Genomic DNA, 13,170 nt, shown 5'->3' with positions numbered 1-13,170 from the left:
CCATTACAGTTACCTGTCAAAACTTCTAATCAGTAACTGAAAAACATTGGTTGTGTAAACTATTCCACCCTCTTGACTTTCTCCCCCTTTTATTACATCTTGGACTTTGATAATTCAATAAATAAAAATACATTACTTAAAAAGCCTTCATTCAAAACGCAATACCCCAAAATGACAAAGCCAAAAATAAATTAGTGCCAGTTTTTTTCCCTTAGATTTCTCTAGGACTGTGGCAAATTAAATTGGACATGTAGTAATTTCTGAAAAAGGGGTATTCACATCTAGGGCCGGCTCCAGGCGTAAGCATCACTGCTAGGGAGCCCCAAATTAAACCTTGCTTAGGGCCCCCAAAAGGCTAGAGCCGGCACTCTTCACATCATTGTGTACAAAGACCAAGACTATCCTTAAGAGTTTCAAGCATAAATCGAGTAGTCTGATGTTTTGACCCACAACCACCAACATTGTAAAAAGCCTTCAGAAATCTGTGGGGTCCACATGCACTAACAGGAGCACCGGCAATTAAATAGAGAACAGAACCTGCAATAATTAGGGCCAACAGCAATTCATTTCTAAACACAATATTCATGAATAAACTGAGATTGACTTTAAGATGAGAATGCAGGTGTTAATGTCATCAGCATCCAATGATAACCAATGATCTGACTGTTCTGAGGTCCAGAACAAGCAGAATCACAAGACCTACATGTATGCAGTTCATGGTGTTGGCATCAAATGGAAATGATGACAGGTTATCCCTGGGCTGAGTGCTTGTCAACACCTGTCCTCCTTAAATATAGTGATACATTCCATAAAATGTTTTGTCTTGAAGGCAGCGCCATGTTACAGCAAATAGTAGCCTACACCCCTAAATTCCAATCAGACATGAGAAAAATATAAAATAGCAGGTATAGCCTACTTTTGTTTTGAGAAATATGCGTTGGTAACAGATCACAATACCACATTATCTATGGGTATGCTAATGTTAACGCGAAGGCATACGCAGTTTTTTTAAACTACCAGAAGATCTTAGATTTACCTTTTTTAACTTTTTTTTTATTTAAAAGTTATCCAAGAAGTAATCATATATATTTTCAAAAAAAGTCTAATCTGATGCCAATATTTCTGTATTTTTGTTGAATCCATTACTCCTGAACCCTGGTTGGAGTAGGAATTTCACTGTAACACCCGAATGCAGGAGACAAAAGGGGAGGGGCTATTAAACTCGCCAGGGGACATATTTACCTGTAACACCATAGTGGGGTTGGCTGCAGACAGTTTGTCCACTATCTTGCTGTAGCAGTCGTGCATCATGGCCTGGTCCTGGCTAGAACACAGAGCAGGAAACTCCTCCCCCTGCCCATCCTCCTCCTGGGAGGTGGGGTTACTGCCCAATGGCTCCTCCCCTTCCTCACATAGTCCATCCTCCTGCATGCTGCCTAGGAAGGTGGGTAGGGCCGACGGGAGCTTGTTGCCTGGGGAACAAAGACATGAGGGTGACTTAAGAGCAGGATTTCTGCATGGTTTAATCAGTAAAATGACTTAAGACCTTTTTATGATCATTATGATTTGAATTTATGACCTACACGAATTACGAAAAATAACTATGAAATAAATTCCTTTCTAAAGTTTTTTTTTTATTAGTGATTTTTATTTTATTTTATCATTGAAAAGTAACATTGTAAATTAACAATTATTTTATGGCATTACTTTCCAAAATAACAAGTCAGTCAGTGTCTATCTACATTTTTCTCAGTACGTCCCCTTTAATGGTGATCTCCTCCTCAACCTTTTTCAGCTCAGCCAATTTCTCAAAACTGACGGATCGCCTGCACCTGCTGCAGGCCTTTAACAGCAACGATATGCTTTTCCGATTTAGCATGCGACTTCAAGGCTTTTAGGCCTAAACTAGACAGCTCCAATGCCTTCTTACACAGAGTGCAATAGGCTTGATAACGATTGTTTGAGACGGGCTTGAGCCAACTACTAAACGCTACGTCTTCGAGCCATAGATCGGTAAAGGTACATTTTCCCATTGTGATCGCAAGGATGATTTCAGTTAAACTAAGCAGTGACTCGGTATGATACAGTACGTTCGAGTTCGCGCTGGGTTTCTTTCGACAAGTCTGTTTGCTGCACTGCCGCATGGACCTTGTAGTTCTGGGACGCTGTGATACCACTTAGATTCCTCAGACAGAACTACAACAGGTGAAACCAATGAATGCCATTGCCGCCGCCAGCGCATTTTGATGGAAGAACAAATGAATGGACGAGCATATAAATTTAAGACGTGGCTAAATGTAATTTATGACCTTGTATGAAAAATCCGGACGTTTTTATGACTTTTTATGACCCAGCGGAAACCCTGCAAGAGTAATACAGCACAGTGAATACAGTGGGTGCGTGCGCGTACCTGCGTTTTGTGCCTCCCCTCCGAGGGAGAGCGACCCCACAATAGCGGGGTACAGGATGAGGTGCGGGGAGTCGTGCGCCACGCGACACAGCAGGCTGCAGATGCTCTGTCTGATGTAGGCCTCTGGGTGGTTCAGACGGGAAAACAACTGGGGGATGATGCCTGGAGGGGATGACAGAGGGAACGACAGTTCAAAGTCACAACTGCAGACGATCAAAACACTCCTGTCTGTCTGTCTCTCTCAGTCCGTCCGTCTGTGTGTGTGTGTCTCTGTGTCCGTGTCTCTCTGTCCGTCCGTCCATCTGTGTGTCTGTGTGTCAGTGGGCTCCTGTTACCTCTCCAGGGGGCGGTGGGGGTGGAGGCGAGGCCAAGCTCGAGCCCCTCCCTCAGCTCACCGGCATGCTTCACCAGCAGCCGCAGCAACCGCAGCGTTGCCATGACGATGACGTCATCGTTGCTCTGCTTGCTGCTCTGACTGGTCAGCAGCAGCTTGGGGTCGTCCTCATCCACAGGCACCTGGCAGAGGGGTCATGGAGGAGGGTGGATGTGGGGATGCAGGAAGAGGAGAGGCAGTGAGGGGCAGATCATCTGGAAGCATAGAAAACCCCTCAGAGGTCAGACAGACGCCCACCTGTCCCGCGTTGAGTTTGAGGAAGGTGAAGTAGGCCCGGCAGGAGACGCGGTACAGACTGAAGATCCGGTCCACCACCCTCCTCCAGACCCGGATCAGACCGTCCGTCACCCCACCCTGGGGCTCGGCGGGCCCCGGCTCCAGCTGGCCCAGCCAGGGACAGGCCGAAAGCAGTTGCCTCCAGATCACATCCACCATGTCATCCTCCTCATCGTCCTGCTGAAGGGCCAGGTCTTCATCCTGTGGGGTGGGGCACAAAAACGTTAAGCACGCGTGCACGATAAATATAACGTGGTCAGAAGTCAGACATCACCACCTGTCCTCAGACATGGTACCTGTATTCCTGCAGGTCTACACATGGCCTGACCCAGGATGCTGAAGATGCTCTCCTTATCCTCCTCACTGGTGCATTCTGGGAGAAGCTCCTCAATCTCCTTCTTCTCTCCTGGGAGAAGGGGCACCCCTTCTCCTTGACTGGAAGGAGGGAGACGGAGGGAGGAGGGGGGAGACGGAGGACAATGTTTTTATTGAAACGTCACCGGTGTGGTTGCCAACACAGAGGCGAGACCATGACAACCCCCTGTCGCCGGGGTAACGCACCTGGCGTTGTCGACCACCTTCCGCCCCCAGCGATAGGCCCAGCTGGCGAGGGCGGCCCAGGACTTGGCCACATCCGGAGCCTGACTGGTGGACAGCTGGTAGAGCTGGCCCAGGACGAAGTCCGCTTCGCCGACACCGACACTCACTACAGGGGAAGGGGGGGGGACTTGACAGTCATATCCATATCCACGTATCTATATCCACGTATCTATATCCACGTATCTATATCCACGTATCTATATCCACGTATCTATATCCAGGGTTTTTCCTGCCTCAAAATTAGGCAAAGGTGGTACGAAACCCCCATGCTCCACCCACTGTGATATATTTTATAATATATCTGGATACACTCTGATCTGCCCTGTTGTCCATGTCCACTTGAGCAGCTAATGCACACTACCATGTCCTCCCTAATAGAATAGCAACCAAAAGTCAAGCAATAAATCTACTCATTACATATTAACATGACAAATATTTGATCTTTTAAAAATGTATTTTCTAATGTTATTTTTGTACATATGTAGGTTTTTACCCTCAAGTTTTTCGTTCGCCTCTGCCTGTCCTGAAAACATTTAGCCATTGAGCATCAACTGTTTATTAGAAGATATAGGAATCACAAAATGAATGAAATCACTCAACAATCATAGACAATATTATTGCCGTCTATTTTCGTTGTTGTGCTGTAAAATTTGACTTGCATTAAAAACACATCAGATCTGTAGGTCTAGGTATTACAGCCTTTGTTTTTTCCTCCTTCCTAGCCTTGAAGCCACATCATTAATCTCCCTCTCTCAACCTTCTTCAGCTGTAGGCTACTTGGCTATGCTGCTTGCATCCAGCGTCTTCACGTTCATATATTTATATTGCTAGTGACTTAAATATGTTAACTGTATATTGCATATAAAACGTTGTTGGGGACAGTAGCCTACAAACCCAAATCTAATCGTCATTTCACCAGTCACCTTTGTCTCGTGAACTCTGGAAATAACAACAATCCTGACACGCCCAGTGCAAACAGGACCTGACCAGTCCGGCAAAGTTGACAGAACATGGTGAGTAAACTGCAAAATCTGCATTCTGAAGGGAAAATATTTTCTTTTTACGGTCAAATTCGCTGCAATATTTCGGCGGTAGGATAACTAGCATGAGCACAAATTCATGTTTTACCATGCCGACACACAGAGGCAATGCGAGATTTTGGGAAGGAGGGCGCCTATAAATGGTATACGCAGGAAAACCTGTGTGTGTGATGTACCTGTGGTCTCGGCAGTGATCCGGGTCATTCCCTGGTCCTCCAGGGGAAGCTCCAGGAGAGCTGTGATGTTACGACAGAGGGGGGGCAGGGCAGCAGTCGCTGGGGTCACAACTACTGACCTCTTCACCACCTGTTTGAGCTGCGGGGTCAGGTCCTTCCAGTCTGCCAGCAGCCACTTACCTAAACACACACCCCACGCACACGTTAAACAACAACAGTTACAGTCTGTGAGATTTCAACCGCTACGTCAGACGAAACCAGGACTCACAAAGAGTGAGGACGGAGCGACAGGCGGCGCGCTCACACTTCCCTGAGCGACAGTAAGACAGAGCACAGGAGCTCAGCATCTCCATGGCCGCCAGGGACTGACCTGGAGAAGGAGAACAGGAAGTGAAGAGAGGGTCAGGGGTCAGCAGCAGTTCTACAACCTTGCTGTTTTTCAGAATTTTCCACACACACGCACGCACGCACGCACGCACGCGCGCAACCTAAGCAGACACTTAGGGCCCCCGACCTCTGGGGTAGAGGGGACCCCAAAAGGCTCGAGCTGGCGGCGAACCAACACCACTCACTCACCAGCAGAGCAGAGAACTTTAGCCTTTTCTATTTGTAGTTCCGGCCCCCATTTCTCCCCCACAACTCCCTCAAGCGTTAAACGCCTGAAGGCTCGGTTCAGCCCTTCCTCTCCTCCTTCGTCATCGTTTTCATCCTCATCCTTGCTACACTGGCCCAGCAGCCGCGTTGCCAGGGCGATGTTGCCTTGTTTCCGGGCAAACTTGACAGCCGTCAGACACAGTTCCATTAGGTGACCGTCCACCAGGACAGAGGAGCCTGGGGGGGGGGCACAAACACACATTCAGGCTAAGCCCAACAGTGGCATGGAGGTTCTAGTAACGTTCTAGTGGACCAGTGCCACTGTACCATATGAACATGACGAGATGGAGCCAACTGTGAGTTCTGTGACACGCTACAGCCCTCGGACGCACAACACATAATGCGTCACATTCAGAGTACATAATGCGTCACATTCAGAGTACATAATGCGTCACATTCAGTGGGGCACCATTACTAAATGAAGAGGGAATCCCGGACTATCAGTTAGATACCTTTGAGCTTGAGCAGTAGCTGTCTCTGGTAGATGGTGTATCTGAGGGCGTGGAGCCACGGCTGGACATCCTGCTGTTTACACCTGCTGAGAGCCTCGCTGTACAGGGGGATCAGACAGTCCTGGGAAGGGGACCAGGGGTTAGGTCAGTGGTTCTCAGCCTTTTTGGGCCAGTGCCCCCTATCCATTAACCAGGTCCCTTACCAACCCCCATCAAATAGGATGTAGGCTAATTGCCCTGAATACTAAGGATTATTATTGTTGTTACTATTGTGAGCATCAAAAAAAGCACATAATTGAACAACAATCAGATGTATTAGTCTCCCAGGGAAAAAAAACAGCAGCTCATCAGAAACCGCTAGCAATTTAACATTCAAATCTTAATAGAACAACAGCCAATCAGAAATGTCAAATAATATCAAGGGGTAAAAGCAGAAGTATAATTTTTTTTAGGTTTTTAAATTATATCCTTTGAAAGTTAATCCTTCTGCTTTTCCTCTTGAGAAGTGTTAGCTTGTGATGCAGTCAGGTTTTGCGGTCATGTCAACTCAGCCACTTGTATTGAACAGTGTTTCAATGTGCGTCTGGATGCTGGACGCCAAGTTTCTCTCAGGGGAAGTCTGACAGCGGAATATCCCTCTTAAGAGAAATAAATTCTTCCACGGGTAATACCAAGGAGGAGAGCGTTCATTTCATAGTTGACACAGTAAACACCATGAGGTGAAATTTGATGGATGTCCGAGTATCATCTCTTTCCTGTGAAGGCAGCACGGAGCTGCGCCACAAGAAGCAGACAGAAACACTCAAGACAAGAAGAGTTACGATACACCGTCTCTGGCAGGTTTTAATGTTGCAGACCACAGTTATTTGCAAGTGGTTGAAACTTTGACCACGTATTGTTGTGAATCTACAGTATAAACTCTCCTTAAAACAACCAGAATAGCACCAATTAACTTATTCTATTGCGTTTAGGCTTTAGTTAAATAATGCCCAAATGGGAATCAAGTATTTCCAGGTCAGTTTGGGCCCAAAAGCTCCCTAGACGAGTAGTAACCCAAGGGTGTTCACCTCCTGGCCACTGACGGAGTTCTCCATGGCGGAGCAGCAGTGCAGCTGCAGGGAGGGCAGGGTGGGAAGCCCGTCCGAGAGGGCGAGCGTGGAGAGACGGAGCGGACCCAGGGAGATTCGACCCGTCTGCTTCAGGTACCGAACCAGCGTGCTGCAACACCCACACACACAATTCATGAATAGATTCTACATTACTCCTAATACTTATCGTACAGTACAGCATGTTTGTTCATCGAGCCGAACAATGCAGCTTTGTATCGCACTGAACGCAGCCCAGAATGTCAAAACCGTGTACGCCACGTGGCCGAAAACAGCTCTTTAACACATTAACCAATCAGGGACTCACTCGGATGTGGGCGTGACCTTCTGTTCCTGCTCGTGATTGGCTGCGGTGATTGTCGCTACGGCGCATCGGAGCAGCTGCACCTCGATGGCCTTTTGCAGTTCAGACGGGCCGGGGCTCAAGACGGCCGGGAGGAGACGCTTCAGGTCTGACGGAGACACACACACACACACACACACACACTCTCTCTCTAAACGCTGAATCAAAACTACCCGGGGGGGCAGGTCCGTCAGAAACACCCCACCTCTCCACACCTCCCCCACTACACACCTAGTTTATCCTTGGAGCCTGGAGTGGAGTTGGGGGGGCCAAAGTCCACCCGCTCTCCTGCCAGGAGCTCCAGCTGAGCACGGCATTCTGGGAAGTCGCCGTCCTCGAAGCGGCTCAGAGCACGCACGTAGTTGAAGTCGGTCTTCAGGTGCACGTTCGCCGTTGCTGGGTTACTGGAGTTCTTCTTGAGGGCTTGAATGCTAGCCTGCCACTCCTGCACTGAGGACCAATCACAGAGGGCCACATAGCACTGGCACGCCTTATTGGCCAGGAGGTTCAGAACATCTGGGGAACACTCGCTGGATTTGAGGAGAACAGTCCTCCTACCATCCCCTGAAGGAAGAGAGGACAGACCATTACTTGGGTTAACACCAATTAGCTTGCTGAAATAGATTGTTCATGTTCCTGCACACAGTCCAGACAACAAATGTTATGTTCTGTCGTAATAATAAAATATAGCTGAGCTTGTTGTTAATAATAAGAGGACAAGTGTTAAGCATCATAGTTCAGAGGAATCATGGTAAATCTAGTCTTGCTCAGGGACAGAATGATGAATATTTTTACTTGTTGGCTCTAGGGTTTGATAGAACTGGTCAGATGCTCTAACCACTAATCTATCTGCAGGCCTCTTCATAAGATGCATCATATCACAACACACAATCATGTGTTTGTTTTCACCCACCGTTGCTGGTGTGTTTAGGGCTGGCGGTGTTGGAGCTGGAGGCCCCGGCCAGTTTGAGGAGGGAGCGGTCAAAGCCCTTGATGGAACAGTCCATCCCCGTCACAGCACAGAGCTGCTCCTGGTACTCTACTGCGGCCTTCTCAAACCTGGAGAGAAGGGTGAGGAACGGGGGAGGGAATGGAGAGGGTTGAGAGACAGGGGAGACAGATGTCTTTGGTATTTGACATTCTGTATGTAATCATTTTTAAACATTGGAAAACAATCAGAAGTCAGACGGTCCCACAGCCAGTCGACCCCACGGCGGCCTCCAACAGCCAGACAGCCAGTCGACCCCACGGCGGCCTCCCACAGCCAGCCAGCCAGTCGACCCCACGGCGGCCTCCCACAGCCAGCCAGCCAGTCGACCCCACGGCGGCCTCCCACAGCCAGCCAGCCAGTCGACCCCACGGCGGCCTCCCACAGCCAGCCAGCCAGTCGACCCCACGGCGGCCTCCCACAGCCAGCCAGCCAGTCGACCCCACGGCGGCCTCCCACAGCCAGCCAGCCAGTCGACCCCACGGCGGCCTCCCACAGCCAGCCAGCCAGTCGACCCCACGGCGGCCTCCCACAGCCAGCCAGCCAGTCGACCCCACGGCGGCCTCCCACAGCCAGCCAGCCAGTCGACCCCACGGCGGCCTCCCACAGCCAGTCAGCCAGTCAGCCCCACGGCAGCCTCCCACAGCCAGTCAGCCAGTCGACCCCACGGCCACTGAGTCAGTGCATTCTTACCTTCCTTCTGCCTGCAGTGCTACAGAAGTGAGCCAGGCCAGACTCTTGCCAGTGTTGGTGAGACTCCAGGCTGCTAAACCCTGAATGGCCTCAGGGCAGCGCAGCTCACAGAGAGCCTCCACCAACATCATCAGGGGAACCTCCAGCTCTGGACCCTGTTGGAATATAAAGCACACTTCAACTGGGTCCTAACAGGCATCCAATCACATCAGAGCTAGCCAGAGTGTTGGTCAGTGGCCCTAGAATTAATATCATATGTAGTGTATGTATATATTATGTTATACAAGCTGTACACTCACTACTTTACAGTGTAGCAAAGTGTCATTTCTTCAGTGTTGTCACATGAAAAGATATAATCAAATATTTGCAAACATGTGAGGGGTGTACTCACTTTGGTGAGATAATGTGTGTGTGTGTGTGTGTGTGTGTAATATATATATATAAAAATAATCACATTATTCCCCATATATAATACACTTCTTTTATATATATCTCAATAGGGGCTCTGGTCAAAAGCAGTGTCCTATATACGGGGAATAAGGTGTTATGAGACACCACGCCTGTTATTGCTCCGGTTACCTGGGCGCTGCTGTTCTTGATCTCTGTGAGCAGATCGAAGCCATGGCGGACGGTGACCGCCGGTTGGCCAGACAGAAGCCCCACCCTCATCAGCGCCAGGCGAATACGAGTTAACCAATCCTGGCATGTCTGACGGTTAGTGTAGAAGAATGTTCTGATGCCCTGAACAGAGAGGGAGAGAACCGAGGGTGTGAAGAGACGGGCAACACTTGTCCCCTGTCACTCAGTCGGGAGAAAGGTGCACGCTCAGCACCAGGGTTGTGGGTTCAAATCCCATACGGGGCTAGCACAAAAAAAGTTCAAATGTCAGATGCTCAGCAAAACATTGCTGGGCCTTACAGGGGCCAATTCTAGGGGTTAAGAGGTAGGTTTAGAATTAGGGTTTGGGTAAAGTGTCAGGGACAAGGTTATATCAAACATGGGAAATACCTGTTATCAGAGGTATGGGGGAAAAAACTAAGTGTGTACACGTGTGTGTTGGGGGTATGTTTTACGCTCTGGGGACTAAAGGTACGCAAAACCAAATCTGACCACATGGGGACATCTCCACTAGTAAAAATGTGCTTTTCTGTCTTACAGGTCAGTTCTACGGGGAAACGTACAAGTATGGTTAGATTAAGTTAAGGTATAAAGGTAAGACTGAGGTAAAGTTTCAGGTTAAGGAACAAGTTCAGCGTCACCACCAGGCCGATTAGTGAGTGTACCTTGGGCGGGGCCACCAGGGCGCTGATTAGTGAGTGTACCTTGGGCGGGGCCGCCAGGGCGCTGATTAGTGAGCGTACCTTGGGCGGGGCCGTCAGGGCGTTCGCACAGCCCTCGTAGGCGTTGTACATCAGCTTCTCCAGGTTCTCCAGGAACTGCAGGAGCAACGCCAGGCGCAGCTGGTTGCTGTGGTGACCATCGTCCGTGTCTGCCGCGCTCCATTGGCTGAGCTCCTGGTCCGTGTTGAGACTGTGGGCAGCCAGGCTTCTGATTATGCCTACGGGGGGGGGAGAGAGGGAGGGAGGGGCCTATTAGATGACACGTTTGTCCGAAGAGGGGAGAGAAACGTGTTCAAAGTCTCTTGTGCTTGTGACCCTTGACCCGCTATAACAGACGGGCGCTCCATCCGCATCCTGATGGTCGTTCCGCACGCGGGGCCGCCGTTTACCTCCCCCGCGCCTGTCCGCGCCAACCCTTACCCTCGATGGTCTGGAAGGTGTCCTGTGCTCGGCCGAGCGGTGTGCGGAGTTTGGACAGCACAGTGAACTGGGCCGCCTCCCAAACCGCCCACTGCCACAGCACCGCCTCGTTCTTCAACAGGCCCCGCGGGACACACGTGCCCCCGCCGGACGAACCGGCTCCCCCCTCGCGTCGCTCCAGCCTCTGGCAGCTGTGGTACAGGCGCTCCAGCCAGGGCTCCTTCCTGCGTGGACACAGACACGCTGGCATGACACGGACAGGCTGGCAGACGCAGGCTGAATGCAGGGGCAGAGCCGGTCCGGGCAACCTACCCTCCGCGGTGCAGGGCACCGTACAAGATGAAGCTGATCAGGTCGCTGAAGTCCTGGGGGTGGAAGGTGCTGCCTGGGGGACGGCACATGTGACGTCGTACGGCCAGGGAGATCTCCCCAATCTCTGGGTGGCTGTGGTTACTACACACAAACACACGTTTGTATGGCTATCCTCAAGGAGGACGAGAAAATAGAAATTGCATTCTCCCTTGCCCTAATCTTAACCCTAACCTCAATAAAGTAACATTTATGCCTAAACTTAACCTAGATGTAATGCCTAAACTTAACCAACAACGCCTGGACCATAAAGAAACCCCAATAGACCCTAAAACCGGAAATTGACTTTTGCTTCATGGGGACCGGACATTTGGTCCCCATGAATATAGTTAGACCTAACACACACACACACACACACACACACACACACACACACCTTAACTTCACCAAAATAAAACAGTTTATGTTGCAGAATATATGACTTATATGAAGATTTGTCTCAAACTGGACAGAAACCAAGCTACAGCGCAACATTCTTCTAGGGGTCCCCCCCCGACCCCCACAAAAAAAAAAAATTGACCAGGCACGTTAAAATCTTAAAATTTTGTAAAAAGTTGACCACAAAACAAATGAGAATTCATACATTCCCGATGTAAAACACAGGACGTGTTTCAACCCACAGAGCGCTTTGGAGATTGGTGCTTTGTTAATGGGTTTCATGTTATAACGGTAAACAGCAGCTAAACTACCTGGAACAGACATGCCCTTGACATGTCAAGTGTGCTACGTGATTGGATTGAATGCCTAAGGGGCGGATAACACATTATTAACAAAAAAGTCAGCAGGTGGTGTGTGTGTGTGTGTTCTGACCTGAGTGATATGTCCAGAGGGATTGTCCTGAGCAGCTTTCCATAGGCCTGCCTCACCCTCACCACAGAGTGAACCAGCTGAACACGGCAGACATCCACACACCTGGGGAGTACAGGGACCGTTACACACACAGACACACACACACACACGAGGTAGAATGTTACACATGTTCAGGGAGGACAGGATATGGAACAGGCAGAGTGTGGGCGGGTGGGCGTTTGTTACCTCTGCAGTAGCTCCGTACTGAGTGATGAGGACAGAACTTGGAGGCTGTTACAGGTCTGGAGGCAGATGGCTGGGTCTTCATTCAGGGCTGCAGAGAGAGAGAGTTAACGAGGTGAAGACAGACAGACAGACAGAAGACTCCTCCAGGTCGGGTTCAATTCCATTTAATTTCAGAAGTACATGGAAATACACGTTCCCTCCCCGGCTGTTAATTGAGCAATTTGAATTAGAGTTTGGTTGCTTTTGACCACCGACACTTAACTAATCTCCCCAGGGGTCCCTCGTCTGGTGCTGAGCTACCCGCAGCTCAATAAGCGACAAGCAGGACAACACGCCAAACGGTTCCAGATTCTTTTATCCTCCTCTTTACTCCTAGTTTAAAACAGACAGTATGTGGTGGCTGGACTACTAAACACAACCAGGAGAACGACACGTACTGCAGAAAGAGGGGAGAGAGCTGCACGCAGTGGGAAATGCTTAAATGGGTGAATTTTTTTTTCCACTTCCATGATCAAACGTTGAATCCATTAATATAATTAGGGTAATGTTTTTTTTTTATTATTAATATAGTTAAAGGGTTAATTAACATTGCTGAATTGCGCTAGCTGCAAATGACCACCCCACATGAAACATTTCTGAGTTTTTCGAAGAGCAATGAAAGAAATTATTTAATTTATAATTAGGTCAAAAGTGAATAAGCCATTTGAATATAACAAGAAACCAGGCAAGCCTAATTCAGCCGGACTGCAATAGAAAGTACTGCCTTCTTGAGATTCGAACCCGGGTCCCTCACGTGAAAGGCTGTGTCACTAACCACTACACCACAGGACTCCACGTTCCACGGGTGTCAGTGTAGCCTCGTGTCTATGAACAA

General features: G+C 49.2%; 1 protein-coding gene across 2 annotated transcripts in view; it reads right to left on the bottom strand.

The window, feature by feature from the left end:
* Nucleotides 1-13,170, bottom strand: part of smg1 (SMG1 nonsense mediated mRNA decay associated PI3K related kinase) — a 47,589-nt gene that overhangs the window by 17,593 nt on the left and 16,826 nt on the right. For both annotated transcript variants that reach the window (XM_029123131.2, XM_029123132.2), the window contains exons 17-37: nt 12,297-12,384; nt 12,072-12,173; nt 11,205-11,345; nt 10,893-11,116; nt 10,494-10,690; nt 9,712-9,873; nt 9,133-9,287; nt 8,365-8,510; nt 7,683-8,015; nt 7,416-7,560; nt 7,070-7,220; nt 6,003-6,123; nt 5,473-5,727; nt 5,165-5,266; nt 4,897-5,076; nt 3,642-3,786; nt 3,377-3,515; nt 3,042-3,281; nt 2,746-2,926; nt 2,411-2,572; nt 1,243-1,472 (exon numbers count right to left, since the gene is read on the bottom strand). In XM_029123131.2, the coding sequence (XP_028978964.2) occupies nt 1,243-1,472; nt 2,411-2,572; nt 2,746-2,926; nt 3,042-3,281; nt 3,377-3,515; nt 3,642-3,786; nt 4,897-5,076; nt 5,165-5,266; nt 5,473-5,727; nt 6,003-6,123; nt 7,070-7,220; nt 7,416-7,560; nt 7,683-8,015; nt 8,365-8,510; nt 9,133-9,287; nt 9,712-9,873; nt 10,494-10,690; nt 10,893-11,116; nt 11,205-11,345; nt 12,072-12,173; nt 12,297-12,384 (3,599 nt within the window). The remainder of the gene's footprint in view (nt 1-1,242; nt 1,473-2,410; nt 2,573-2,745; nt 2,927-3,041; nt 3,282-3,376; nt 3,516-3,641; nt 3,787-4,896; nt 5,077-5,164; nt 5,267-5,472; nt 5,728-6,002; nt 6,124-7,069; nt 7,221-7,415; nt 7,561-7,682; nt 8,016-8,364; nt 8,511-9,132; nt 9,288-9,711; nt 9,874-10,493; nt 10,691-10,892; nt 11,117-11,204; nt 11,346-12,071; nt 12,174-12,296; nt 12,385-13,170) is intronic.

The sequence above is a fragment of the Esox lucius genome, chromosome 11 (assembly GCF_011004845.1).
Source record: "Esox lucius isolate fEsoLuc1 chromosome 11, fEsoLuc1.pri, whole genome shotgun sequence".
Taxonomy (NCBI): Eukaryota; Metazoa; Chordata; class Actinopteri; order Esociformes; family Esocidae; genus Esox; species Esox lucius.
This window is presented reverse-complemented; position numbering and strand designations above follow the sequence as displayed.